Source organism: Oryctolagus cuniculus, chromosome 6 (assembly GCF_964237555.1).
Source record: "Oryctolagus cuniculus chromosome 6, mOryCun1.1, whole genome shotgun sequence".
NCBI classification, from domain to species: Eukaryota; Metazoa; Chordata; class Mammalia; order Lagomorpha; family Leporidae; genus Oryctolagus; species Oryctolagus cuniculus.
Window position 1 is genome coordinate 96921422 of NC_091437.1, and position 27958 is coordinate 96949379.

The 27958-nt window shown below is 37.9% G+C and overlaps 1 protein-coding gene across 25 annotated transcripts in view; it reads right to left on the reverse strand.

The window, feature by feature from the left end:
- The window catches only part of EYA1 (EYA transcriptional coactivator and phosphatase 1), a 372680-nt gene that overhangs the window by 85591 nt on the left and 259131 nt on the right, over window positions 1–27958 (reverse strand). For all 25 annotated transcript variants that reach the window (XM_017341392.3, XM_008255649.4, XM_008255648.4 and 22 more), the window contains 2 exons: window positions 17405–17487; window positions 16793–16979 (listed from right to left, as the gene is read on the reverse strand). In XM_017341392.3, the coding sequence (XP_017196881.1) occupies window positions 16793–16979; window positions 17405–17487 (270 nt within the window). The remainder of the gene's footprint in view (window positions 1–16792; window positions 16980–17404; window positions 17488–27958) is intronic.

Consider the following 27958-nt stretch of genomic DNA (forward strand, 5'->3'; position numbering starts at 1 on the left):
GGACACAGAGAACACCCACTGTGTGCCAGACAACTTACTTAGCACTGGGGATCTGCCTGAGCAAGATGACAGCTCCTGCATTCATAGAATCTCAGTGCTGCCAGCATTTATCACACACCAGGATCTCACAAACAATAGCACGAGTCAGTATGTCACTCTCTCGTAGCCAAATATACTTCACAGCCACAAACAAGAAACTTGGCTTCTTTTTAATCTCCAAGCAAATGGAATTAACCACCTACCAGTACTTTTCACATGCAGTCAGCCTTCCCTCTTGTTGGGATGGATGAAAGCTTTATGCTCTGAAGGCCTTCCTCTGGGCATGGGATCCCAGCTCCCTCTCACCTACTCCAGTCAGCATTCCTTCCCTAAAAAATATCCCCTGCATCTTCCTCTGGGTTCTTCTCCATTTCTCTACTATTTTGTTATATATGCAGCAAAAGTCACTGAAAGAAGAGAGGGCATTGTGGTGCAGGAGTCACGCCTCCTCTTAAGATGCCTGCTTCACATACTGGAGTACTGGTTCGAATCCCAGCTGCTCTACTTCTGATCTAGCTCCCTGCTAATGTGTTTAGGAAGCAGCAGATGATGGCCCAATGGCTTGAGACCCTGCCGCTAATATGGAAGACCTAGATGCAGTTCCTGGCTCCTGGTTTTGGCATGGCCCAGACCCGGCTGTTGGTGGCCATTTGGGCAGCAAACCAGTGGAAGGAAGATCTCTATCTATCTCCAGCTCCATCTCCATCTCTCTATCTCTCTGTCATTTTGCTTACAGGCAGGTGAAAATCAATAAACATTTAATTTTTTTAATTGAAAGAATTGTGCCTACATGTGATCTATATTTCTTCTCTAATTCTTTCTTGAACATACCATATATTTTCTCCAACTCCCTTTTGTCAAAACGACCATTGGTGCTGCCTGCAAAAGCCAAGTCTGAATCACCATCTTCCTCAACCTTCTGCCTGTACCACATACCTCCTGTCACTTGAACACAGTGACAGTGCTCACTCTCCTTAGCCTCTTTGAGGGCCTCTTTGAGGCCCATTCAAAGTTCTCCTCCTACCCACTGATCCCACCTACCAGGTCTCCTTCATGGGCTCAGCACTTGTTAATCTCCCCTTCTGTATGTACACCTATGCCCCTGGTCAACTCATCCATACACATGACCTTAAACGGTATCTGGATGCTGATGACTGACAAAGTTAGGCACAGAACTATCTTAAAAACAGGCTTGTCCAACAACTTTCTATGTTCTCTTACATTTCTAATAGGCATCTCAAAATTTACATATGTTAAACAGAAGTGTCCTCATCCCTTCGAATCTTGCAGTATCTCCAAACTCAATAAATGGAAAATGCATTTTTCCAGGCGTTTGGCCAAAAAACCTTGGGGGCATCTGGGATTCCTCTCGTTGCCCTCACATTCAATCTGTTGACAAACCCTGGTGTTCTCCTTCCTGATAACTCCAAAATCAGACAACGTCCACTGCCTCCACCTCCACCACCTATGCCAGGTCACCATATCTGTCACATGGGCACTGGGGTCATCTCTTAGCTGACTTCCTTATTCCCCTTATTTGCCTTATTCCTAGTAACTGCTACAACCAGAGGGATTATTTGCAAGTGTAATGAAGCCATGCCACTCTTCTGCTTAATACTTCTCATCTCACTCAAAATGGAATCCAAATCCCTTTTAAAATTAACCAGGCCTCTAAGCATCCCTAAGCTCACCCCTACTGCTCTCCTCTCCCAACTGGTTCCAACCACACACTGGCTTTCTAGGCACCTGCTGAATCCACTCAACACAGTGCCACAGGCAGGCCCTGGGAATCACTCTTTGCTTTGCCCAGGATGCTCTTTCCCAGATAACAAGGTGGCTCTCTCCTCTCCAACTTCAAGTGTGTGCTGAAGTGTCACCTGCCACATAGCTCCCCAGGAATAGCTGTCACCAACCTAAACTCTCCTCTCCTCACCTGGATTTTAATGATCCCAGGCACTTTCGACATCAGGTGCATGTAGGAACTTTCTATTTGCTTGTCACCTGTGCCCTCCAGTAGAAGGGAAGTTCCTTGAGGGCAGAGATTTTATTTTGTTCACTGCCAAATCCTTCCTGTCCCAGAAAATGCCTGGAACACATCAGAAACTCAATACACATGTGTTATTTGTACACCCTGGCTTGAGAAACACCCTTGGCTCACATAGCAGAATGCACCTGCCCATCACTAATGCCCCATGGGGAGGTCCACCTAACTACTCTGAGCAGTGTATCGCATGGAAATACTTATCACAGTACATTCAGACACACTTGGCTTGTATTTCATCCTCTGGATTCAATTGATTCAGCCAGTGTAGAGCTACAAAGAGACCTTACCCATTCACACTCACAGAAAAGTGAGACGTACGCCCACACTGAGAAATGCTGAGAGACAGAGATGAAGGATTACTCTAGGCTTGGAGTTCATCCTTAACCTGGATCCGTTCAGAGATGTATTCCTGTTCAAGTTTTAACAGACGGAGGACTGAAGTCAATAAAACTAAGGACTCCCAGCAAGCATGCACAGCCCACAACCAGGACTTGAACCAGGCCTGCTTCCACCTGTCTCACTCACCATCCACACTTGATTTGCTCCAGAGACAGCACTGCTTCTCTGAGTCAGAAGCTTCGCTTGGGGATGATGAGGACAGAGGTGGGTTGTGCAGCCTCTGATGGGTACTGTGCCCAGGGACAAACGACTGCTACCTTCTCCTGGAGATTTGGGGCAGAAGGAGAGTGGCTGCCCAGGCCCAACACTGGGTTGCTTGGATTGGGAACTTTCTGCCTCTACAAACATGAGCTCCCTTCCTTTCATGGCTTGAGAAACAATCCCCCAGCAGAAGGGGTGGGTCTTACAAATTTTGGTCCATCTGAACATACTCACTAATATGCACAGGACAAACACAGAAAATAGTTCAAAATTCACCTTAGTAGACAGCATAACCTACAAACCAAAGGCATCAGAGTCTGCATACATTCCAGAACAGGCTTAGATAATTTCTAACTTACACAATTATCTGGTCCTCTGTGTCCTCAACAGTAAAATGGGGGCATCACCATTGCGAGGAGTACATCAAATAAGGCATCTTAAAACATGGTGTGCAAACATGCTTGTGTTATCATGTTAAGTGTATTTTTTAAAGTCACCTCTCTGGGGTCACCTACATTATTTGTAAAGATGACCTACTAATTTGTAAAGTGACCTACCAATTCAAAAGTACCTTTATCCTTTAATGCAAATTAAATATAATTTAAGTGTGTCCTGAGGAAATTGGAACCCTGTCACTGATCCCATTTAAAATGGTCCATTTCTCCAACCTTGAATTAATGTCTTCTCCTCATTCTCTATCTCTTACTCATTCATATTTTCAATGGGAAAGTAAATATCACCTCCTTCATTATTTTTTTCTCCAAACATTTTGCATAATAAATCTCTGTTCCCAGGCACCGTGTTTCCCCTTTTAGCACAGGATTTCAACAATCTCATTATTATTAGGTTTGGCTGCACATATGGTTGTCCACATAGACCGACCATGTAATGGGCCATCAAACCTTCAAATTCACACGTGACAGTGTAACTGTGATATTTTCATGGTGGGAAAGCCATTTTATCAGATACTGGCAAAACAAAGTACTTCAGCAAGGCCTTGAATTATGCTATATTGTACATACACATTATATTATTTTAGACCCCAGTGGATATGAGATTTAATGCAAAAATGGAATTAAAAGATGTTTATTTTGGTGTAAAACATTTGAAAACCCATGTAACTTCATAATATGCATTTTCCATGAACTTTTTGAGGATCCTTTTAATGCATGTTTTAGATTCTTTTTCCTCCAAAATAAACATATCTTTTAGTTCCACTTTTCCACACCTTCCTGATGTTGGACCCCGAAAACTTGAACTTATCAGCCATAGGACCTTCAAACAAAAACTAAAGGCTGGCCGGCGCCGTGACTCACTAGGCTAATCCTCTGCCTACAGCACTGGCCCTCTGGGTTCTAGTCCCAGTTGGGGCATCGGTTCTGTCCCAATTGCTCCTCTTCCAGTCCAGCTCTCTGCTGTGGCCCAGGAAGGCGGTGGAGGATGGCCCAAGTGCTTGGGCCCTGCACCCGCATGGGAGACCAGGAGGAAGCACCTGGCTCCTGGCTTTGGATGGGCTCAGCACGCCAGCCGTAGTGGCCATCTGGGGGGTGAACCAATGGAAAAGGAAGACCTTTCTCTCTGTCTCTCTCTCTCATTAACTCTGCCTGTCAAAAAAAAAAAAAAAAAAAAAAAAGGCAAGGTGAACTTGTGAACTAGCTTTATAGGGTTAACCAGCAGTCTGAGACCAATTAACATTAACAGAATTAATTTAGAAAAAGGCTTTATCTGGATTCTAAAACCACTTTACCTCCTTCACACCATCACTAACTGAAGTCCCCTGGGTAAATTAAGTCCTCAGCCAAGCTCTAGGAACTAAATTAAGGGAACTTCATCATCCCTGCAGAACGGCCATTGTCCGCTTGCCTGTGCTCTGTGGATAACCTCACAGAAATTTCTATCATCCCTCCTGGTTAAAGCCTCCAAAGTCCTCCTAGGGAAGGAAACTAGTGAGCCACGCTGTAGCACAACAGCCATGAACTTCAAGAGGGAGGAACTCATCAGCTCTCTGAGGCAAGGGGCGGTGACTTGTCACTGATCACAGTGCCTAGGAGGCAGCAAGCGTTTACAAACATCTACTGAATGCCTGAATGGCAGAAATGGACATTTGAGGGCCTGTTGTATGTCAGTCACTTTGCTGGCCACTCACATCATCTCATCGCCACAGTCATCCCAAATATCAGAACAGTACAGGTTGAGCATCTCTAATCCAGAAGTCCAAAATGCTCCATAATCCAAAACTTTCTGAGAGCAAGCAGGAAGCCACATGTGTGAAACTCTGCACCTGACCTCACCTGATGGGTCAAAGGCAAGACAGAGATGCACTAAAAATATACAAAATTAGCCTCAGGCTACAGGTACTGGTGTTCCAAGGTATCTCATTACATATACGCCAATACTCCAAAATCCAAAAATATCTCTGAATTTCTGGTCCCTAACATTTCAGATGAGGAGAAGAAACTCTGATAACTTAACAATGCTAACTTGTGTTCTGAGTCTACTGTGGAACACATTAAGGGACAAAAATGTCTCTCCATCTTCCGGAGACTGTTGTGTTGCCAAGGAAGGGTGGACAAGGTCCCAGCACATGTGTCTGTCTCCCAAGGCTGCCACTGCAGTGTGCAATCAAGAGATGCCAACAATGATGGGCTGTACTGTTCTGGGAAATTTTATCTTTCAGGATTCTTTAGTCATATTCAGTAAAGTGATGGTCTTTGGGGAAAGAATCTACACGGTCACTACTACAAGGTTACTACAAGGTCACTACAAGGTCACATAGCTTTCCTATGACCCAACTGCTTCGTGGTGAAGCTACTGAAGTGGATTTATAGATGCAAGGGAGTTGTTCACGGTAAAGGTAAAATTACAATTTATAAAACAGCCTATGTTCTCAATATTTCTAAGTCCATTGTTTGAATCTTAGATGCTCTTTTCTCACAGAAATAATGGCAAACCTGACTTCCAAATCAATCCATGATCACCAAGTTCCCCAGTAACACAGACAACATCACACAGACATGTAAAATAGTAGGAGATCATATTCTTAAATATCAGCAGTGGCCCAAGAGTGAAAACCAGCAAAATTTATCTTAAGTAATGGTACTAAAGGAAGTGCAATTTAATTTTATGAAGAGGAACATTAGTAAATATTAAATAGTTAAATGCACATTAAATGAATAAATATTTCCAAAAGCATGGGGTGACTGACTGTACTGGGTTAAGGTGCCCACTTGTACTGAAAAGCACATGGCTTCCCTTTTCCTGGAGGGAAGGACACCATTATCCCCACACTTAGGGCTCATCTACCATGCATCACACTGCAGAAGAAGGAAAAGGAAGGAGAGCAATGGAGACTGAGGACCAGGGTGGGGAGGGAAATGACACAGGCAGGCCCATGAGAGGTGATTATTAAATAGGATGAATGAAGAAAAGGGCTAGAAGAGATTCAGGAAAGTAGAAGAAAGTGTGCAATCGGTATTGAATTAGCCCAGCTCTCTACAGAATGATGTTATCATCCAGGGAACATTTACACTACAGGTAACCTAAAATAAACTAGGTACCTCTTCCCTAGAATTTCAGGCCCACATTGTTTCATCAGGAAATAGAGCTCCTGCAAACCCATAACACTCACCCAAGGGAACACCTCGTACTACACACACACGCCTTCGCTGAGCGCTGCGAGTGACTAAAGAAAACGAACGCCACATTGCTACTACCATTCGGGATTCTTCTCACACATTGTCATTTTTCTGCTCCTGGGAAACCTCAGACACAGAGACTGGGGGAAGTGGCATGCCGCACTCAAGTTTGAAGCCAAGCTTCCAGAAGTTAAATCCAAATATTGTCACTGACTTCTCCTTAGCTTTTCTGTTCGCAAAAATGGGAATAATGACAACACTGTGTATCTCAGGGTTCAGGGAAGGAAGGAACTAAGTTAAGTGCATGAACATTGCTTAGAACAATGCCTGGTTCTACCAAGTGCTCAAAATACAGGAGCTGCTATTACATGCGCATATCTAACCCATAACAAAAATACTCTGACATTTTTTCTCTGTATGTTTTTCAGTGAAAAAAAAAAAAAAAGGATGCAGAATAGCATGCATTGTATCTGTTTTCTGAAAAGAAAGGAAGGTCCACATATTTGAACTGAAAAGAAAGAAAAAATGTGGCCAGGGGCAAGTTAGGTGCTCTGAGTATGTTTACATAAACAAAGTATATCCTTGGAAGGATATCCAGGAATTGCTCCAAGAAACCAAGAAACTTTCACACAAAGGGAGCTTTACTCTTTTCTCTAGATTATTCTGTGCCTTTTTATTTCGCCTTATGCTCATGTATTATTACCACTCAGTGAGTTATAAAACATTCATTACATTTAAAAAATGTTTTATATCAAGCTAGGAATAAAATTGTAGCAATTTATTCATCCATCTTTCCTTTATATAACACCTAATCCAAAACGCATTTACTAATCCATGCAATCTCAATTCAATGAACTGGAGAGATGGCAAACACAGATTAATTTAAATGCCCTCTTCCCAACCATCCCTAATTAAAACAGTTGGACCCATGAATGCCAGTGCCTTCCAACTTCACCAGGGAATTTATCACATTGATTTTTGTTGGTCTCATAGGATGTTTAACACTTTGCAGTTTCTGTTTCTCTGTCTCTGTATCTTCCAAATAAATATAAATCAATACACATTTAAAAAAACATTTCAAATAAGAACTGTTACAAAAGAAGACAAAATAATTATTTGGATGATTAGTAAACTAAATAAGGTAGTTCAATAACATGTGATTTCTTATTTTTATTATTTGTAGAGAAATCATATGTCATGCCATATGTTATGTGTAAGAAAGGATTGTATTAGAATCCAATGTTCTGGCCAACTAATCAAAAATTGAGGCAAATTAACGATGGATAAATGCTGAAAGATTGATTTTTCATTGTTAAAAACAGTCTAAAATTCACAGGTAAAGAAACTCGCTTTTGTTACATTCCTTACAAGATAAAACAGAGTGGATTTTATTTCCAGGAATTTTGTAAGGTTAACACTATACATCCTCTGTGGAAAAAGGGAAAAAGAAAACAAATGCCACACAGACAAACAAACCCAACAACCCAAAACAAACATCTGTTTTGTTTTCTCACATCTTAATAGCCTGGCTATTTTAGATACAAATATTTGTTTTGCTGACAAATGTTTCCAAAAAAGTTGGTTAAAATTGTTTCACTGAAATAGTTTATTTTTGAGCTGAACAAATTGCAAATTTCTCCAGAGTCCACAATGCATCTGTGAAAATGAGCAAGTATGGCCTACAGATTTTGCAAATTGTTCACTCAGCAAAAATGCAGGCACCAACATGTAAGCTAAGGCAAACCTCAGAGTCACACAGCATATAAGGGGACCCAAATTTCCTGCATTTTCCAGGAAGATGGCCCACCATTTAGCTTTTCATAGCCTCACTCTGAGCCCCTGTGAGACCTCAGCATTCTGCAACTGTGTATAAGAACATTCCCTTGCTTTTCAGGAGCTTTGCTTTGCTTTCTTGCGCCTTGGCAGGGATCAAAGAAGCAGAGCGAACAAATGGTTTCCCATGCATATTGAATTCCCTCTTATACTGATTTTTCCTCTGTCACTTGAAATTCAATATTGGCAAGATTCCTGTACATCACCTTAACCAGTAAATTGTCTGGGTGCACTCAGGGCATGTGAAGGTAGATTTCAACATTAAGTTTTGGTAAGAAATTCAACAGAACAAATTCTCAGAAAATTGACTTTTCTATGACACTTGTACCATCTGGAGACCAAGAGCACTCTAAAATTAATTTCTAACAATTTGCTTTTATTTCACCTTAACCTAAAATGTTTTTAACCACCATTCATTCACTCTGTTCTTCCCCCTCTAACTGCTTTGTATTATTTCAAAAATAGGGTATAGGTGAATAGTTCTCCAATAAGAATTAAACATCAAAACTCCTGATTAATTTAATAATACCTAATGTTACCAGCATTAAAGAGCTTATGTGCTTTATTTTGCTCATCTGTAATATTACCCAACTCATGAGTATGCTGTGAGACTGTAGGTAACAATCAATGAAAAGCTCTAAGCCCTAATCTTTACTAGGTACTGCTATTATGATAGCTGTGTTGCAATTATTATGTGATACTCTAGGCTGTTTTAGGCACACAAAAAGTGTTTTCAAGTCAAATTATTTAAATATGGCACAGTAAGATTACAAATGACCATTCATATTCTGATTATACATATATGAGTCATGACAAAAATTGTCTTTGAAAGAATGAAGTAAGTGCTATTTTGAAAAAAGTCGATTAAAAAATTTCTCCAGGAAAACACAGTCAAGTGGTGAAATAATTTTTATTACTTTTTTGGAAACATGTATTCTGTTTGGTTGGCAGTTCTATGTCTTAAGCTTTAAGGATTCCGTACAAGAGAACACACTCACACTTCAGTGGCTGACTTTAGTCATTAGCACAGAAGTTACTAGTATAAAAGACAAACACCCCACAATTTATCTCTTCCTCACTTCTCTATATTTTAAACATAGAACAAAATAATTTACTTTCTAAAGAATTGCTTTTAAAAATAAATTTTAGGGGCTGGGTGTTGTGACCCAGAGGGTAAGGCAGCTGTCTGAGACACTGGCATTCCATAGGGGTTTCTTTTGCGTCCCGGCTGCTCCGCTTCTGATCCATGTTGCTGCTGATGGTCTGGGGAAAGCAGTGGAAGAGGGCCCAAGGATTTGGGCCCCTGCACCCACGTGGACACCTGGAAGAAGCTCCTGGCTCCAGGCTTCAGATCAGCCTAGCTCCAGCCATTGTGGCTATTTGGGGAGTGAACCACCAGATGGAATATTTCTCTCTCTCTCTCAGTCTCTCTCTCTCTGTAACTCTTTCAAACAAATAAATATTTAAAAAAATAAATTTTAAAATAGTGAAATCCATCAATTAAAATATAAGGACAAAGAGTAGACTCTGACAAAGATTTTCTTAATAGAGAGTGAAATTTGATTTTACCATTGGATACCCTTTTTTCAGAAACTAAACACATTCTCCAGTTAACAGAAAAATCTTTATAATTAGTAAGGTGAATAACTAGCTGACTGTAACTAACAATATGCACTACACACCATCACACTTGTAAGTTTTTTTCCTCCAAGATATTTATAAATATGCAACTTATATAGGAAAATTTTCCAATGATAATGAAATAAAAATATTTTCAAATCAATGAAAATGAAATTACATTTTGTAGGATGCAACAAAAAGAGTACTCAGAGGAAAATTTATAGCATTGAATGCACATAGTGGTAAAGAAGAAAAAGATAAAAAAAAAATCAATAACCTAATCTTCAGTTTTAGCAAACAAGGAAAATAAAAGTGAATTAAATCAAAAGTAAGCAAAAGAAAAGAAATAATGAGAATCAGAGAAGTCAATGGCAATTAAAAATAGAAAAATAGAGAAAAATCAGTGAAACTGGCTTTTTGAAAAGTTCAGTGCAGCTCATAAACCTCTAGCCCGCCTAACCAAGAGAGGATACATAAACAATGGGTATCATAAGTGAAAGAGGGTTATCACTAGTGATCTCATGGATACTAAAAGGATAATAAAAGAATATTATAAATAACTCTAAGCCCACAAATTAGATATACTACATGAAATGGATCAACTCCTTGAATGACACAATTACCAAAACAAGGAGAAATATGATATAATCTGAATAGGGCTATTATCTATCAGAGAAACTTAATAATTAATATCCTTCCAAAGTAGAAAGCACTAGACCCAGGAGAATTCACTGGTAAATTCTGTGTATTTCAAACATTTAAATAATAAATGGTTCCAATTCTCTGCAATCTGTTACAGAAAATGGAAACAGAGAGAATGTTTCTCATCTCAATCAGTGAAGTCAGCATTATTCTAATACCAAAAGCAGACAAAAACATTACAAGATATGAAAACTACACATTAGTATTCCTCACGAACATCATGGCAATGATCCTCAACAAAATATTAGAAAACTGATTCTAACAATGTATGAAAGAATTATATATCATGACCAACCAGGATTTATTCCAAGTATGTAAGGCTGATTCAACATTAAAAAATTAGTGTAATACTTCATAAAAAGTTCCAGAAGAAAGAACATATGATTATATCAACAGATACAAAGCATTTGAAAAAATTCAACATCCATTCACAAAAATTCAGCAAACCAGGAATAGAGGGGGCATTTCCTCAAATTGATAAAGAATTTGTAAAAAAAAATTAGTTAACATATTACTAACTAATGAAAAATTAGATGCTTTCTCCCTAAGAAATTCCCTAAGGAATAAAGTAAGGATATCCCCTTTACCACTCCTCTTCAGTCTTGCAATAGAAATCCTAGTTAATGCAATAAGACAAGAAAAGGACATAAAAGGTATAAATATTAGAAAAGAAGAAATTAAACTTTTTGTTCAGAGATAACATGATTCTTTATGTAAAAAAAAATCAAATAATTGGTAAAAATTCTGAAACTCTTAAGTGACTGTACTGAGTTTTGAGGATCCAAACAATAGACACAATTCAATTGCTTTCTTATATCCCAGCAATGTGCAATGGGAATCGGAAATTAAAAATATGCACACCTCCATTTACATTAGCATTTTCACTCAGAAAGAGAGAAAAGAACACTTAGGTGTAAATCTAAAATGTACAATATCTCTAGGAGGAAAACTGCAACACTCTGATGAAAGATATCAAGAAGCTCTAAATAAATGGAGAGAAAATCCAGCTTCAGGGTAGGATAATTCAGCATTGCCAGGATGTGTATTCATTCCAACTCAATTTGTAAATTCAGTTTAATTCAAGTCAAAAATCTCAGAAATTTATCTTGTGGATATGGATAAACACATTCTAAAGTCCATGTGGAGAGGCAAAAAACCCAGAAGAGCCAATTCAATAGCGAAGAATAACAATGTTGGAAGATTATTTGACTTTAAGAATTACAATAAAGGTACAGTAATCAAGACAATGTTGCATTGGCAAACGAGTAGACAGAGTAATGAAAGAGAACAGAGAGCCTGGAAATAGAACCACATGAAAATAGTCAACTGACTTTTGACAAGAAACAAAGGCAATATAATGAAGAAAAGATATGTTTTTCTACAAATGATACTGGAACATCTGGACATCCAAATGCAAACATATATATAAAGGCCTTGACATTCCAACTTACAAAATTGTCATTCAGTTTAGACCATAGACCGAAACGGAAATGCAAAACTATGAAACTTCTAGACAATAACACGGGAGAAAATCTAGATGACCTTGGGTTTGGCAATCAGCTTTTTAAGATGCAACACCAAAGGCAGACTCATGAAAGAAAACTGATAATCTGGACTTTACTAGAATTTCAAACTTCTATGCAAAAAAATATCAGTTTTAAGAGACAGAAAGACAAGCTACAGCCTGGGAGAAAGTATCTGCAAAACACATATCTAATATAAGACATCTATACAAAATATATCAGGAATTCTAAAACCAAAAATATGAAAACAACCAACCTATTCATTGCAGCTCAATTCACAATAGCTAAGACATGGAATCAACCCAGATGTCCATCAACTGAAGTCCCCAAAAGACAAATACCATATTTTCCCCTGGTCTGTGGTAAATAACAGAGCACCTAAAATGTAATCTATAGGAGTGAAATTGACACTTTGAGATGTGATGACTTTTAACAGCCCTTGACTTGACTGTTAAAGAAGAGTTTTGTATTTTTTGTGTTTTTTTTTTCCTCATACTATTTGTTGAACTCTTTTCCTAGTGTAAGGTTAATCTTATGTGTACAAAGTTGATTGAAAATAGAACTTTGTAAAAAATTAAGAATGGGGCTAGCAGAGGGAAGAGAAGGATGGGTGGGAGTACAGGCAGGAAGGAGGGCAGGGTCGGAAGAGCCATTATGTTCCTAAATTTGTATATATGAAAGGCATGAAGTTTGTACACCTTAAATAAATGGTTTCTAGGTAAAATACATAAATAAATAAATAAATAACAAGCAGGCAAAAATCTGATCAGCCAATTCACCAACAAGTTACGTAGATGGCAAATTAGCCTATGAAAGGTATCCCACACCATATTTCACTAGGAAACTGTAATTTAAAACATCAAGATACCATCATACATGCATTAGCATGTCAAAAATCCAAAATATGGACAACATCAAATGCTGGAAAGGATGTTGAGCAACAAGAACACTATTTATTGCTGGTGAGAATGCAAAATGGCATAGTCACTTTGAAAGCGAGTTCCACAGTTTTTTCTAAAGTTAAATACAGTCTGAGCATACAAACCAATAATCTCATCAGCCAAAAAGTCTACACACAAGTGTTTATAGCGACTTTATCCATACACCAAAACTCAGAAGCAAACAAGAGGTCCTTCAATTTATGAAAGGAGAAAGGAGACTGACACTGACAGTTGAACAGTAGGGATGAATCTTTTGAATCCAATGTATAAATCAAAATCCTGCTGGGTGATCAGATAGTTTGTTTCTATGTTTCTCAAGGCAGATAGGTTTCAGCATATCCCCAGACATTGTGAATTTTGTTCAATTATGATCATCCATGCATGAGCTAACAAACTCATTTTTAAAACTGAAAGCAAAGGCACTGTTTTTAGTTTTTGAAACAAACTAGAGATATGGGCTTACACTCATGATCAGGTTATATAATTTTTAATGTACTAAAACATTTATTCAAGGAGAATATTGCTTTCTATGTTTAATTATAAACAGATTAATTTTTCAACTGAAGATTCATGGGAAAGTACAGGTGTTCAAGTTAATACTACAGACTGTCATAAACCTAAACGACAGCTGTTCTTCAAATAACTTTAAAAATGAACAATACAAAAGTAGATCCTTACACGTTTTCCCTCAAAAAACCTTACAGTGATGTTTTATGTTAATTCTGTGAACACTGCAAGAATAGATATCATAAAGGATGAGTGGAGGACCAATATGTCTGCAGATGTGTCTGTACTATGTGATGTCATGAAATTGAAAGGCAGTAGCCTGGTTATACATAGGACCAGATAATGACTAAGTCTGAATTGCCACTATTATAAAGTATTGATATAATACTCAATAGGCTAGTAAAATTAAAAGAAAAAATATCTGAAATTATTTCAACAACAGATATTTAACTTTTTTTATTTCTATCACAACAGAGACTGTTTATCTTTTATATATCTCACTTAATTCTTTTGCTAATGAATATATGTACGTTATCATCAAAACTTTTTGTTTAAAAAGAACAAGTGCATACTTATGACTAGTAAGAAAGGCAAGTGAATACCAGAAATTGAAGCTGAATCAATAGTATTATCACTACTATAAAAACTGTGGTAAATATACATATGTAATGGAATAATACTTTGGCATAAAAAAGAATGAAATCCTGTCTTTTGCAACAAAATGGATACAATTGAAGACCATTATGCCTAATGAAATTAGCCACATTCCAAAAGACAAATATCATATACTTTCCCTGATTTTTGGTAACTAACATACAGAGTACAAAAAATGTAATATATATGACCAAAATTGACATTTTCAGATTTGATTATTATTATTTATAGATCTTGTCTATACTCTTGAGGAATTGTAGTTTTTCTACCTACCATTTGTTGAATTCTCTATTTAGAGGAGGGTTAAACTTGTGATTAAAAAGAAAATCTAAATTATATCATTGTAAAAATTAAAAGAAAAATAGGGAAAGAAGGAGGAGGAGGGAATGGTGGGAAGCATCATTATTCTCTTAAACCTGTATATGTTAAATACATAAAATCTGTTCCCTTTATATACATTTTTTAAGAAGTTGAAAAAAAGAAAATCTTCCTTAAATTTTTCAAGTAACTAATTTCCTTATCGACGTGGGAGCTCATTCAACTCAAGTGAACTCACTTCTAGCCATGTGACACATTAATTTTAGTGGGAAGCAGTGAATATAACAAGTCTGAAAAATATTTTCTTTACAGTTCAATTCATTCCTACAAGTATTGTGTAACCATGCAATAATGAAATTAAACACCTAAAATGCTAAAGCACTTTTTCAAATAAAAGCTAAAATATACCACTCATTTTTAAAGTAAAATCATATAAACATTTTGAAAATTTTGATTTTATATGGTTTCTCAAGTGGCATGGATTTGTGCCCACTTATCCTGACTCTTTCACATGGCAGCTCTTTTATAGACAAAATTTACTTTGAACAATGTCATCTTTCAGAGACACTCTCATGATATGATCCAACAGCCAAATTCTAATCTTCCTCATTTAAGAAGCATCACAAAATCTTCATCAGTTTCTTTATACTGTATATAACCAAAATATACAGAATTAAATTCAACTATTCCATTTTCACTCTGTTATTCCATAGATGACAAAAAAAGTTTTCTACTTCTCACATAGCTGACCTCATTAAAAATTCCATTTAGTTCCAAGAAATTGTGTAACTTAATGGCCCCCATGAAAACACAAGATCCTCCTAATCCTGCCTCATGTTATTTTTGTAAAGTTTATGAAAGTAAAGAGGAATATCTTACAAAAACCTCTACAATAAGTTCAATGTAGTCTATATTAAATTTTACTTTCAGTATGATTATCTAGATGTGAAATCTAATTAAAAGACAGAAAAGAGATACATACACCCAATTCCATGAGAATTGGGTGAAAAATAGAGTATCAAATTAGTTTTTGTAAATAAAAATAAATGGAATACAATGATCAAAGATAAAAATGTTGAAATTAGCATCTGTTATAATAAAACTTTTTTGTGGTTTAGGGTAACCCCTAGAATTAACATTCTATGATTACAATATTACAAAGGAAACTCTTTTAATAGATTGTTTTAACATGACTTGTAGCAATAGTGTAGGCTTTAACTCTGGAAAAAGGCAAGAGGAAGAACATTCTGACTTTGAGGATATTAGATCATCTCATAATCCATGAAAGGAGCAAGTACCCTTTTACAAAGATAAAACAAAAATGTGAAAAGCATGAGAGAAAATACAGGAAATGTGGATAAAAACCAAGGTAGGAAATTATACATACAATACCAAGAGTTCCAGAAAGAAAGGCCCAACAGTGGTGAAATATAAAAGATAGAAGGCCAGAAAACTTCCAGAGACAGAGGGGCTGTCCTGCAAAAGGTGCACCAAGGGTTGTGCAGAAGGATTCAATTGCTCACATTCCTACACATGGCAATGAATTCACAGGAAGGATGAGTGGGAAAAGGACAAACAAGCGACCCATGTTCGCATGATCAGCCCTTTGATGCTACTTGATTGTTCTAACTCTCAGTGTATTACTGTGATGGAACCCACTAACTACGTAATGATGATGAACATTAAATTCCAGACAATCTGAATTTACTTTCATCGACAATGTGTGGGATCAACAAATCATTTACAGTTATATATGGGGAACTTTGAAAAGTTCATGGAAAACAAGGAATTAAAAGTTAAGTTTGTTTTGGTGCAAAACAATTTGAAATCCATGTACAACTTCTCTTTTTTTTAAACTTTTATTTAATAAATATAAATTTCAAAAGTACAACTTTTGGATTATACTGGCTTTTCCCCCCATAACCTCCCTCCCACCTGCAACCATCCCATCTCCCACTCCCTCTCCCATCCCATTCTTCATCAAGATTTTCAATTATCTTTATATACAGAAGATCAACTTGGTATACACTAAGTAAAGATTTCAACAGACTGCACCCACACATAATGCCCATTTCCATGAACTTTTAAAAGATCTGTCATATTGTTACAGTTAATAATTTTAGCTAAATATTTATTATTATATATCTAAAAAGTACACAGAGCTTGAAAATTGAGAGTATATTCACAAATTAAAAAAATCTCCGTGTGCCTTTGAATTTAAATACTTGATACTAACATTTTCAAATATAAAATAAATTAATGCCTTAATCATGATACTTATGCTTAGCCCTTGCCAAAACTGCAACCACTGCATGAATATCACATTTAAGCCACCAGAAATACAGCCTGCAGGACCAATAAAATTCACATAATTACCTGCCGTGGGATCTGTCACTGCCTGGCTGGTGATGCCAGATGGTGGTTCTTGAAGCTGGTACGTGGCGTTGGTGGACGGCGTCGTTGGGCTGGTGTTGCTGCTTGTCATATAGTGTGCTGGGTATGGTGAGCTGTTGTAGTACTGTGCGTACTGACCCTGGCCAAAACTGGGATAAGATGGATAGTCCTACCAAATCAAATCACATGCGAAAAGTCTGTCAATAAACTGCTGCTTAGTCCTTATGTTTCAAAGTATAATTGTAAATATGTCTGTGTTTTTGTGTCTCTTCTGAATTCTCATAGGACATCCTACAAATCACATTAACTGAAGAGCTCAGACTTGCCAACAAACTCTAGGTTTGATGATAGAGTCTTTAGCCTTCACATATATTTCTATGTTATGGTGCAGAAGTAGGCAAAATTAAACCAATCTGAAAAGCAAACTCACTATAAAAGAGTGCTAAAAAAAATCTTTAAAAGAAAAAAAAAAACTATTAAAAGGCAGAGGAAAGGTCTTACTTACTTAGAGTGTAATATAAACCGATCTTTCTTTATATAAGAAAATCACGTATTTTGAAATATGTCAGAGGTTAAATGGGCTTTTCAAATTACCTGCTGTGAACTGTTAAATCCAGAGGAATTTGTGAGCGAATTATTTCCTGTATATAATCCTGATGATGTTGTAAAACTACTACCTAAAACAAAGTGAAAAGACACAGAGTTTACTAAGCCATATATAATGACATGACAGTAGAAATTTCATTTCCATAAGATACACTTGAGTTTGGTTTATCTTTAATTATAGAATTCATCATTAAGGATAACATTTCAATTTCCTAAAATAGTTGATTTTATTTTCATTTTTACAAAGAATTACAAAGTAAAGAGGTTACACTTCTGAGGACAAAAGCAACTCACATAAACTACAGACAGAATTAGACACTAAATTTTCTATTTCAATTTGTAAAGCATACCAAGATTTTTCATATCTTTACACAAAATCTGCATAGTACGAAAAAGTAGGATTATATTAGGTAGTCTGTACAGTTCCTGCCAGCTCCACAAATTACAACGCTTCTTCCAAGAACCCTAAATGCTTTCAGATGGTCATTATTTATATGGTCATAACAGTGGCCCATTGAAAAGCTACTGTCTGATTTCATTTCTCAGAAAAGTGAATGGAATCACTGGAAGAATTTGATACCATGAAGATCAAGAGGAACATGATCAGTGTTTTATTTAGTACATGTGCTGTCAAGGTAACATTCTATTTGCTGAACGTCCACACTGTTGAACAATCAACAGGAGGCACATACTATAAACAGCAGGACACAATAGAAGAACATTTTAGTCCCCTCCTTCAAATTTACTCCTTATTATTAATCTCTACAAAAACAAAAATACACTAATTTTGATGAAAATATATAAAACTATGCTTATTAAACATTGTAAAATGGGGTTTTAATAGGTACAACATTTCCATTGGGTTATTTGGGAGGTACCTGGGAAATTTTGTATACCCTTTAGTTTAACAATTTTACTGCCATGAATTTATTCTAAGAAAAAAAATTGTGGATTTATACAAAGAAATAATTAGCAAAGATGTTTTTTAGTATTGGTTCTAACCACAAAACAAAAATGAGCCTGAATCCCGAATAGGTGTTACTCAGAAAATGGCATACTGCGAACCTGTTAAAATGGCATTTTGAGATTGTTTATAAACATGGGAAATTTTCATATTATTTTATGGAAGTAAAAGCTACGAATAACCGAGAATACTTTAGACGATCTTGTTTAAAAACATTTTTAAAGCAAAAAGCACAAAAATCTCACAAATGTTATCTCTGAAGGATTTGAGATATGGTCACATAATAGTCATTAAGCCAGTGGACACTTTTAAATTTTCTACTCAGGAGTTGTGTTGCTTTGTAATTAGAAACAAAAGGTGCTTTTTAAAAATTAAAACTGTACAGCAAATGAATAGGTAGAAGCATACAAAGGGTCTTTAAAAGGTTCATAAAAATGGGTATTATGGAAAACTAAGCATGGATTTCAAAATTTTAAACCCAAATAAAGTTTTCTTTTAATTCCATGTTCCATTAACATTTTGAAGTACTCTCCTATTTACTTGCTACTGAACATTTCAGTACTGACTTAAAAGACAACATAGACTAGAGTTTTTGGCTCGTTACTTTACATGGCTTGGACTTTGAACAACTTACCTAATCATTCTTGGGTGTAATTTCTTAGTTTGCAAAATCCTATAGATAGATGGGGGAGATGCTTTGGAAAGCATCAGAGATACAGCATCACAGCTGTATCCACCAGGAGTTGTTTACACCAGGAAACATTGCTGAACGCCACAGTGTGAATGTCTCTTTCCCCTCTTTTTATTTCCCCAAATTAGATAAAAATGACTTAATCGCTTCACATGCCTAAAATTCATTTCCTATTTACTTGTCAAGCATCTATCAACATTAAAAGCCCAATCCAAGGATGGTTTTTATTAGAAGGGAAAATATTTCCTAAGACAGTTCCGAATTTAGCTATCACACAGACTCATATTTGAAGCTTCCTCATGTACACATTTTTAAAAAAATCAACTGAGCAAAATTCCCAGAGCACCCATCCTAGAGAAGCAAAGTGCTCTCATGCTACCCACACTCTACCATGATGAACAGCAAGCCCTCACTAGACAGACTTCTCATTTTAATGCTCATTTGCATATGGCAGCTGCATGTTAATTAAATGCCCAGGCCCCTGGTGATAATTACATGAGAATAAAAGACTGATGAAGACATAGTCTCAGACCTCAAGGGGCTTATCAGGTTGATATCAATTTTGTGGTTTTTCTTTTTTTTTCAACACTGGACCTTATGGGCACATGACCCATTATGTATTTGCAGATCAGAGCACAATTTTGATCTTGACATTATATATCTAGCACCCTTATGAGTATTTAAAATTCCTTGTAAAATAAAATTCAAATTCCTTCTGGACACAGCCATGCTTTTCAAACTTTAGCTACTATTTGTACTTGATAGGAAAAATTGCTTTGGGCTACAACCAGCTATTTTCATTTCAACTATACACTTTTAGGTAATGAGTTGCTACTTTCACTTAAATGACACATTTTTGAGCAATAAATACTGACCTCAATAATCCCTGTCCACCAGGAAAATGAATAAGATATAGAAAATATATTTTTAAAATGGATGTTTTCTTTCCATAAGTTATTCCCTGGAACAAAGTAGAAAAGACTATGGAAGCTATATTGGCACAGAGAGGCCACCAGGGTATGACCAAGTAAATCACAGTTCAGTACTCCAAATGGTACCCAAGTGACTTTCCAGACTTAATGCTACTTCTAAGTCTGTACATTAGCTGGAATTCAACATAAGTTATACTCATTTACTGGCTGACTGCAGGCTGAGATTCCATTCCATTTAGTATGCCGAAGCAGAAGTTTAACGGCACCCTTGTGGCCTTGGAGACTTAATGCAACTTCCAAAAAGATCTCACTTGCTTCAGGGAGAGGTGTGCATACTAGAGAATCAGGCTCAGGCAATATTAATTTTTCACCACCAGAATCAAGTTTGTTGGATTGCTCCACCTGCCTTCATGTGAGACTTAGGCAAACAGAGCTGCTAATTCAGTCCAGGCCACCAGCACTGAATTTCTGGATCAGCCTCCTGATTTCCTACCTACCCTACAGCCTCTCCAGTTGATTCTCTGCAAAGGTATAAGAAATTTTCTCTAATGTGCATGACTGAATTTGTCATTCCCCTACCTCAAAAGTTACCTTTCGTGGGTCCCTGTGGCCCTCAGAATAAAAGCCAAACTCCTAACCAGAGCTTCTTCACTAGGCCTTACCTGGTTTACCCCAGGTTTATCTTTAGGATGGGTCTGGTCATTTCCCTGCAGCCCCCAGCCCTGCCCCTCCAGGCACATATTCAGGTCTAACACTAGCAAACCAACACGCACTTCTGCCACTCCTATCACCTCCTGGTTCAGCGTGGACTGTAAACTCCCTTCTTCAGAGAAGCTTCCTCAAATCCCCTCTCCTTTCCCCCTATGCCTAGTATAGGTGTGCTGGTGTGTCTCTCTCACTCTCTCTTTCTCATATACATATGTATCTGTTTGTGTGATGTATGTGTGTGTATATCTATGCGTACACATACACATTCATGACTTACTAATCAGTACTTTAAACTAATTGCTACTAGTTGACGAGTCAGTACTAATTATACTTAAACAAATTAGCCTTCCCCTATAAAACAGAATATCAAAGAAAAAATTTGATGTTCATAAAAATAATTGGATTTTTTTTGCAGCCAACTCATGCAAATATCACCAGAGTATAAAATATAGTAAAAACACAAATAGGTGGCAACCATTTCTCAGTATTCTGTTTCAGGCACAGTGCTCATCTTCCACGTGCCCTATCTATCCTCTGTCACAACTCAATGCTGTAGGGAGTGTTAATATTCCCATGGTTTTCAGAAAAGGAAATTCAAAAAATTCATGAAAAACAGAATTAAAATATACTTATTTGGTATAAAATTTGAAATCTATGCACAGTTTGTCACAATACACATTTTCCATGAACTTTTTAAAGACCCTGCATATCCATGCATTTAAAAATTTTTTTATCGAAACAAACCTTATAATTCCATTTCCATGAACTTTAGAAATATTCTTATATATATGCTTAGATAGGGGAGATACTGATTTTCAGAATAGAACACAAAGGAAAAACCTTTCCTTTCAGAACACCTCCAACAGACAACATAATTTTTCCTTTCACAACATTACTTATTTTAAAGGTAGAAAGACAATGGGCGCCAGGTTCTAGTCCCGGTTGCCCCTCTTCCAGTTCAGCTCTCTGCTGTGGCCCAGGAAGGCAGTGGAGGATGGCCCAAGTCCTTGGGCCCCTGCACCCGCATGGGAGACCAGGAGGAAGCAACTGGCCCCTGGCTTTGGATCGGCGCAGTGTCAGCTGTAGTGGGCATTTGGGGAGTGAACCAACAGAAGGAAGACCTTTCTCTCTGTCTCTCTCTCTGCCTATAACTGTCAAATAAATTTAAAAAAATATTTAAAAAGGTGGAAAGACAGAGATCTTCCATCCATTGGTTCCCTTTCCAAATGCCGGCAACAGTAGAAAAGGGTGAGAAGCATCTTCCTTGCGTGGGGTAAGCATAAACTATCTGAAGGAGATCAGAGAGTGGGGGAGTGGTGGTGGGGTCCTAATGGAAGTTTCTTGATCATTTAAGAAAAGACATTACCTAAATACTCCCATAATCCAAATGTTCCACATAGTAATAATGGTTTTCCTGGGACGCAGGAAAGTCTTGATTGTGAATCTCCTTCTAAGGATGAGGGGTAGGAGGAGAGAGGGAGATAGTAGGGAGCTATTACAAGTGCAAGGACTTGTACTTATCTGAGCTTGGAAATGAGAGATGGAGTTTGGAGTCGACAGCTAGGGATGGGGAGGCTGGGGAGGGGAATATGCTAATTAGGCTCTTTTCTCTGGCTTCCCTTGCATAGCCCACTATGTTGATTCGAGATGTCTTAACTGTTGTCCTGGACAGTCATCTAGCTCCAGCTTGCTCCTCTCACCCAATGCTCCCTTCCATCAGTCCTTGTATTCCTATTTTCAAGTTCTAATTCAAGTCCTCTCTTTCCAAAAAACCTCCCTTGATTGTTCTTGTTTTTATTGATTTTGTCTTCTGGAAAGTCCAGCTCACTAGGCATCGATACCATGCAGTCTACCTCTTCCTTAGACCAGTCCTAAACACATGTGCCTTGGTCTTGGTTTAATCCCGACCATAAGGTCCTTAAGTTGGATGGGTCATATTTATCCTGTCTGTGTCACACAGATTTGGAAAACCGTGTATGACTCACACTTTTGAAGGGCTCCCTGTAGGTTCAAGTGGGAGACAGAACCATGACTCAGGAACTTGAGTCCAGTGAGGTAAGTGACGGAGGGTTCGGTGAGGATAGGACTGTCATAAAGAATCATAAAGGAACAGGAAGAGACCTTTCCATAGGTTGTTTGCTTTTTGGATTAGTGGTGCTGAAGGGTAATTTGAAGAATCACTTAAGTCCTACCAAAGACTTCAGAATAGAAAAATCTCTGAATTTTCACACTGAAACTGGATGGTATACAAAGGGTTACCTTACAAATCAGCTTGCAATCATAATTTTAGATTCAAATTACATGGGTGAAATCAAATTCAGAAACCTATAAGAACATTCTGGAAGGAGTTGAAACACTTCTGAATCTCCATTTTAAAAAAAAAGGGGGAGGGGGGTCTGGCAGAGTTTTCAATGAAAAAAACTAAGTTCATTTTAAGTAATCAAATAAAAGGTTAAGTGTCACAAATTTTGACTATCTTGGAAAATCTCACTGAGTTTAGCTCTGAGTACCACTGGATCTCAGAGATGGTATAAGGACTTCATGTTCACATGCCATGCGGGCATCCTAACAGAACACTGACCTCTGATACAGATATAGGCCACCCAAGAGCCTATTCATTCTCTTAGCTCAGATGTTGGTAGAGTATCACAGGCCTATTAATGAAAATAACAGTCCGGCTTATACATGTAGAACTTCAAATTCAAAATGGAACAGCTGTCTACATATTAATCCATTTTGAATAGATTTTTGTGAGAGACTGTGGTCTAGTTTCACTCTTCTGTGTGTGTGGATATCCAATTTTTGCAGCACCATTTATTTATATTAGTCTCATCCTCCAGTGTACATTCTTGGCACCTTTATTAAAAATAATTTGGCTGGGGTCTGGGGCTGTGACATAGTGGGTGAAGCCACTGCCTGCAGTGCCAGCATCTCATATGGGCACTGATTCAAGTCCTGGCTGCTCCACTTCCTATCCAGCTCTCTGCTGTGGCCTGGGTAAGCAGTGGAGGATGGCCCAAGTCCTTGGGCCCCTGCACCCCTGTGGGAAACCCAGAAGAAGCTCTTGGCTCCTGGCTTTGGATAGGTGCAGCTCCAGCTGTTGTAGCCATTTGGGGAGTGAACCAGTGGATGGAAGACCTCCTTCTCTCCCTTTCTGCCTCTGTCTCTCTGTAACTCTGCCTTTCAATAAACAAACAAACAAATCTTTTAAAAAACCAATAATCTGGCTGAAGATGTGTGAATTTATTTCTGGGCTCTATATTCTGTTCCATTGGTCTACGAATCCATTTTTATACCAAAAAAGTTATAGCAAAGTTACTAGAAGTTTGTAGTAGTATATTTTGAAGTCAGGTAGTGTGACACCCTCAGCTTTGCTCTTTTTGCTCAGAATAAACTGGCTCGTATCCTCTGCTTTTAAGAGTACGTTCACCTTTTGCTCGTTCCACACGTGTTGTCTAAGGTTGGAGCCAACATCACCACTGTAAGGCAGCTGAAGCTGGACCCTTATCTTCATCCAAGAAACACAGAGAATGAAGATTTCCTTGAATATGGATTCTTGTTAGAGGGTGAATATTTTCTCAACTTCCAGGAAACTTTTTACTAATCTACTATGCCAAATTTACCTTTAGGTCTTCTGAATCAGTAATGTTGAGTTGAAATTACATACTACAAGAAGTGGTTACACAAGCAGTGAACTTTTGGTTGCACAAAAATCATAGACATATTAATCATAGAGGTAATGACACTTAAGAAATTCACTAAACAAATCTGGAGTCAAACTATCTCATTTCTAAAAGACTACATTGTAATGCTCTTTTTTAGGTCCGTAAGTTTTTTTTTTTTTTTTTTTTTTTTTTTTTTTTTTTGACAGGCAGAGTAGACAGTGAGAGAGAGAGAGAGAAAGGTCTTCCTTTGCCGTTGGTTCACCCTCCAATGGCCGCCACGGCCGGCGCGCTGCGGCCAGCGCACCGTGCTGATCCGATGGCAGGAGCCAGGAGCCAGGTGCTTTTCCTGGTCTCCCATGGGGTGCAGGGCCCAAGCACCTGGGCCATCCTCCACTGCACTCCCTGGCCACAGCAGAGGGCTGGCCTGGAACAGGGGCAACTGGGACAGAATCCGGTGCCCCGACCGGGACTAGAACCCGGTGTGCCAGCGCCGCTAGGCGGAGGATTAGCCTAGTGAGCCGCGGCGCCGGCCAGGTCCGTAAGTTTTTAAAGTAAGTTATGAGAGGAGTCTTTAAAACATTAATGGATAATGCATATTATGAAAAAAAACCCATACATCGATTTCAAAATTTTCTGCACCAAAATAAATTTGTTTCTAAATTCCATTTTCCACATACTTTTTGAAGTACCATTGTATACAGTCACCCACTGATTGTCTGTCACAATGATTCTGCTTTCCTTTGTCAATGTCTGGGGTTCCTACAGAGACAGGGTGGCAGTCTTGTCAACCATAACAAACAAGAAACAGTCTTTGTAAAAGATCTTGGGCCACTCATTCCATAGGTGCCAAGCAATTGTAGTTTAAAAACAAATCCTCACCCCCAAGGAAAAAAAAATTTTGACTAATACATAGCCATTCCTTTTTCATAGTTAAGAACGCAGCCTATGCAGATTTATAACATGGATTAAAATATTAACCAAAGTTTTGTGTGTGATAGAACCTGGAGAACACTGCCCAGATTAAACTTCAAAAAACTTAAAAAAAAAGAAACAAGAAAAAGGAGTAACATGTAGGTCAAAGGTCTACTTCACAGAGAACAAGGACTCACATTAAAAACCAGAATCCCAGCCAACATAAGAATGCTGGAACCTGCTGGGGCCTGTCTGTACTTCCCATGCATTGGAGCATTTTCTCGCACTTACTGGGCAGGCAGGATGCTGTTTGTCCCCCGTGTATTTTCACAGAAGTCCATTTGCTTTCCTTCCCTGGCCTCTTTGCCATGGGCTATGTCCATCATCGGTGCGATCTATGTGGCAGAAGTCAGCTCTGTTCCCAGGGGACAGGCCTCTGAGGGCCAGATGGACTATTGAAAACCAGGAACTCTCTCCCCGTGAGTAAAACATGGATTTTAAATAACCAAGATTTCCTTATTATGCAAGCAATAGTTTGTATTTTCAAAAAGAATTCTTAACGTAGGTAACAAAGGCTGAAAATTTTGATCTATTTCTATATATTTTTACTAAAAACAACTCATGCAGACAATACAATTAATATTGGTCACTAATTATTGCTATTCAATACCTGGATTTCAAGAGATTGCCATACCATTTTCAACTCTTGAAATAATATAAGATGCTAAAAAAATTGAAATGGAATCTTACTTAAAAAAAAAAAAACCTAGGCCAAAAGAAAGTTCTAGAATGTAAAAAAGGCAAGAACTAAAATAAAAGTGTGAGCAGACTGGCAAAACAATTAAGGGGAAATTGTGAACACCAGTTCAAGCTGTAATAGCTATTCTCCAATTCTTACTCTATTAGCATCATCACAGCATATTATAAGAAAAGCTTTACATTTTTCTTAAAGCCAGATCTTTTGGAGTCATTCCTTTAAGAAACATACCAGTTCCATAGATAATGAAAAACTTTAAAAGTCTAACAGTGCATATTGTTGAGCAGTGCTGAGGTTCTAAATGACCAGTCAACCGAATCTGTTCAGCTATAGCTTAGAAAAGCTACAGACAGGCAGATCAAAGGGAACAAAGGTGGCGTTCTCAGGCCATTCCAACTTCATAAGGAGCCATGGATCTGTGAGGCACAGACAACACGGGGTTGTGCACCCTTCCAAGGATCCTTTATAAAACCTCTGCCCTGATTTATTGTCTCTCCTCACTAGATTGAGGCCCAATCTCTTTAGCAGAAAAACAACAAGATCCACAATGAGAGAGTTAGAATTTGTGTTGTTTTCTTCTCCAACAGAGAGCAATAAAGCCTAAAGGAAAATAAACAAAGTGTAGTTTCCAGGAACTTGTAGGGTTAGGACATGCGCATCTGTGAAGCCCCTCCCTGACACCTTCCCTGGTGTAGAATGACTGGAATGTCCCCTACCATCACCGCTATTCTGGGACAATAAAGCACTCAGAAACCATTCTGAACCAACATCCTGATGGGTGATGGTTCCACAATGCCTCCTACCAGCTCCATCTACCCAAACGAACACAAGCAGAAGAATGCTTTAAGCACAGTATAATAATTTATTAACTGAAAGTTTAATTAACTGCTAAATTGCAAATTCATTTCCCCAAATGAAGAAAAGTAGTCTTTATGAGTCTTAATTTCTACCTTTCATCATGGCATAGACTGCTTCACATCTAACACTGTATTTTAGATAATTCTAGACACCAGAGACTGTCCAGGAATAAAGATGGCCAATACCTTCAACAGTCTCGAATCAGTAAAATGAAGATATTCAGAAAGCTGAGTTCTGCTCAAAATCAAGACTTCCTGGGCTAAGTGACACAATGCAATTTTAATTATTTATTGTGTTTGTGTACGTGTCTGAAAATCTGTTGCAAGTGAACTAAACACTTCCTTATGTCAAACAGATCACTAAACAAAATTCCTTTATCTTCATATGACCTGGCAGCTCCATAATGAAAAGAACGTATTGCTTTCTGTGTTAGATGGGACTATCAGTCTACACTGTATTCAAAGATTAAAGGAATGGCGATGAAGGCAATAGCTCCAGACCTCCAATTTAAAATAAATGAATACATAAATAAATAAATAATTTCAATTTAATTGCTTATTTTACAAAATAGGGAATAAAATTGTTTATGGGCAAATAGGCAGGTAATCTATGAAGTTGGTTAGTATATCAGATACTATTTTTTTTTTTAACCTTCCTAAGCATTTTTTTTTACCCTCCATACACTTGTGCCTATTTACATGTGTGCACATAAACTCACACACAGCAGCCTGCTTCCCTCTACCTGCTAGAGCCCTTTGGCTTCGTGCAGCACTGGAAACACTCCATGTCCCCATGGATCCTCTGTCCATCCACACCCACCCACTCAGCTAACTCTTCTGCATCAGGCTGTCAATGCTATGTGAAGAAAAATCTCAGACCAGCCCCAACCTTCTTCCGGAAACACAGAGGCTAACACCGGGGGAATAGGAAGACGTCAAAAACTAACAGGCAAGGATTCCACTGCCTCAGAGTGAACGAATTCTACTGTAGTCTACGAACAAGAACATTCTGTCTTTCTCAGTGGAACATAAGTTTCTAATCTTTCACTAGATGAA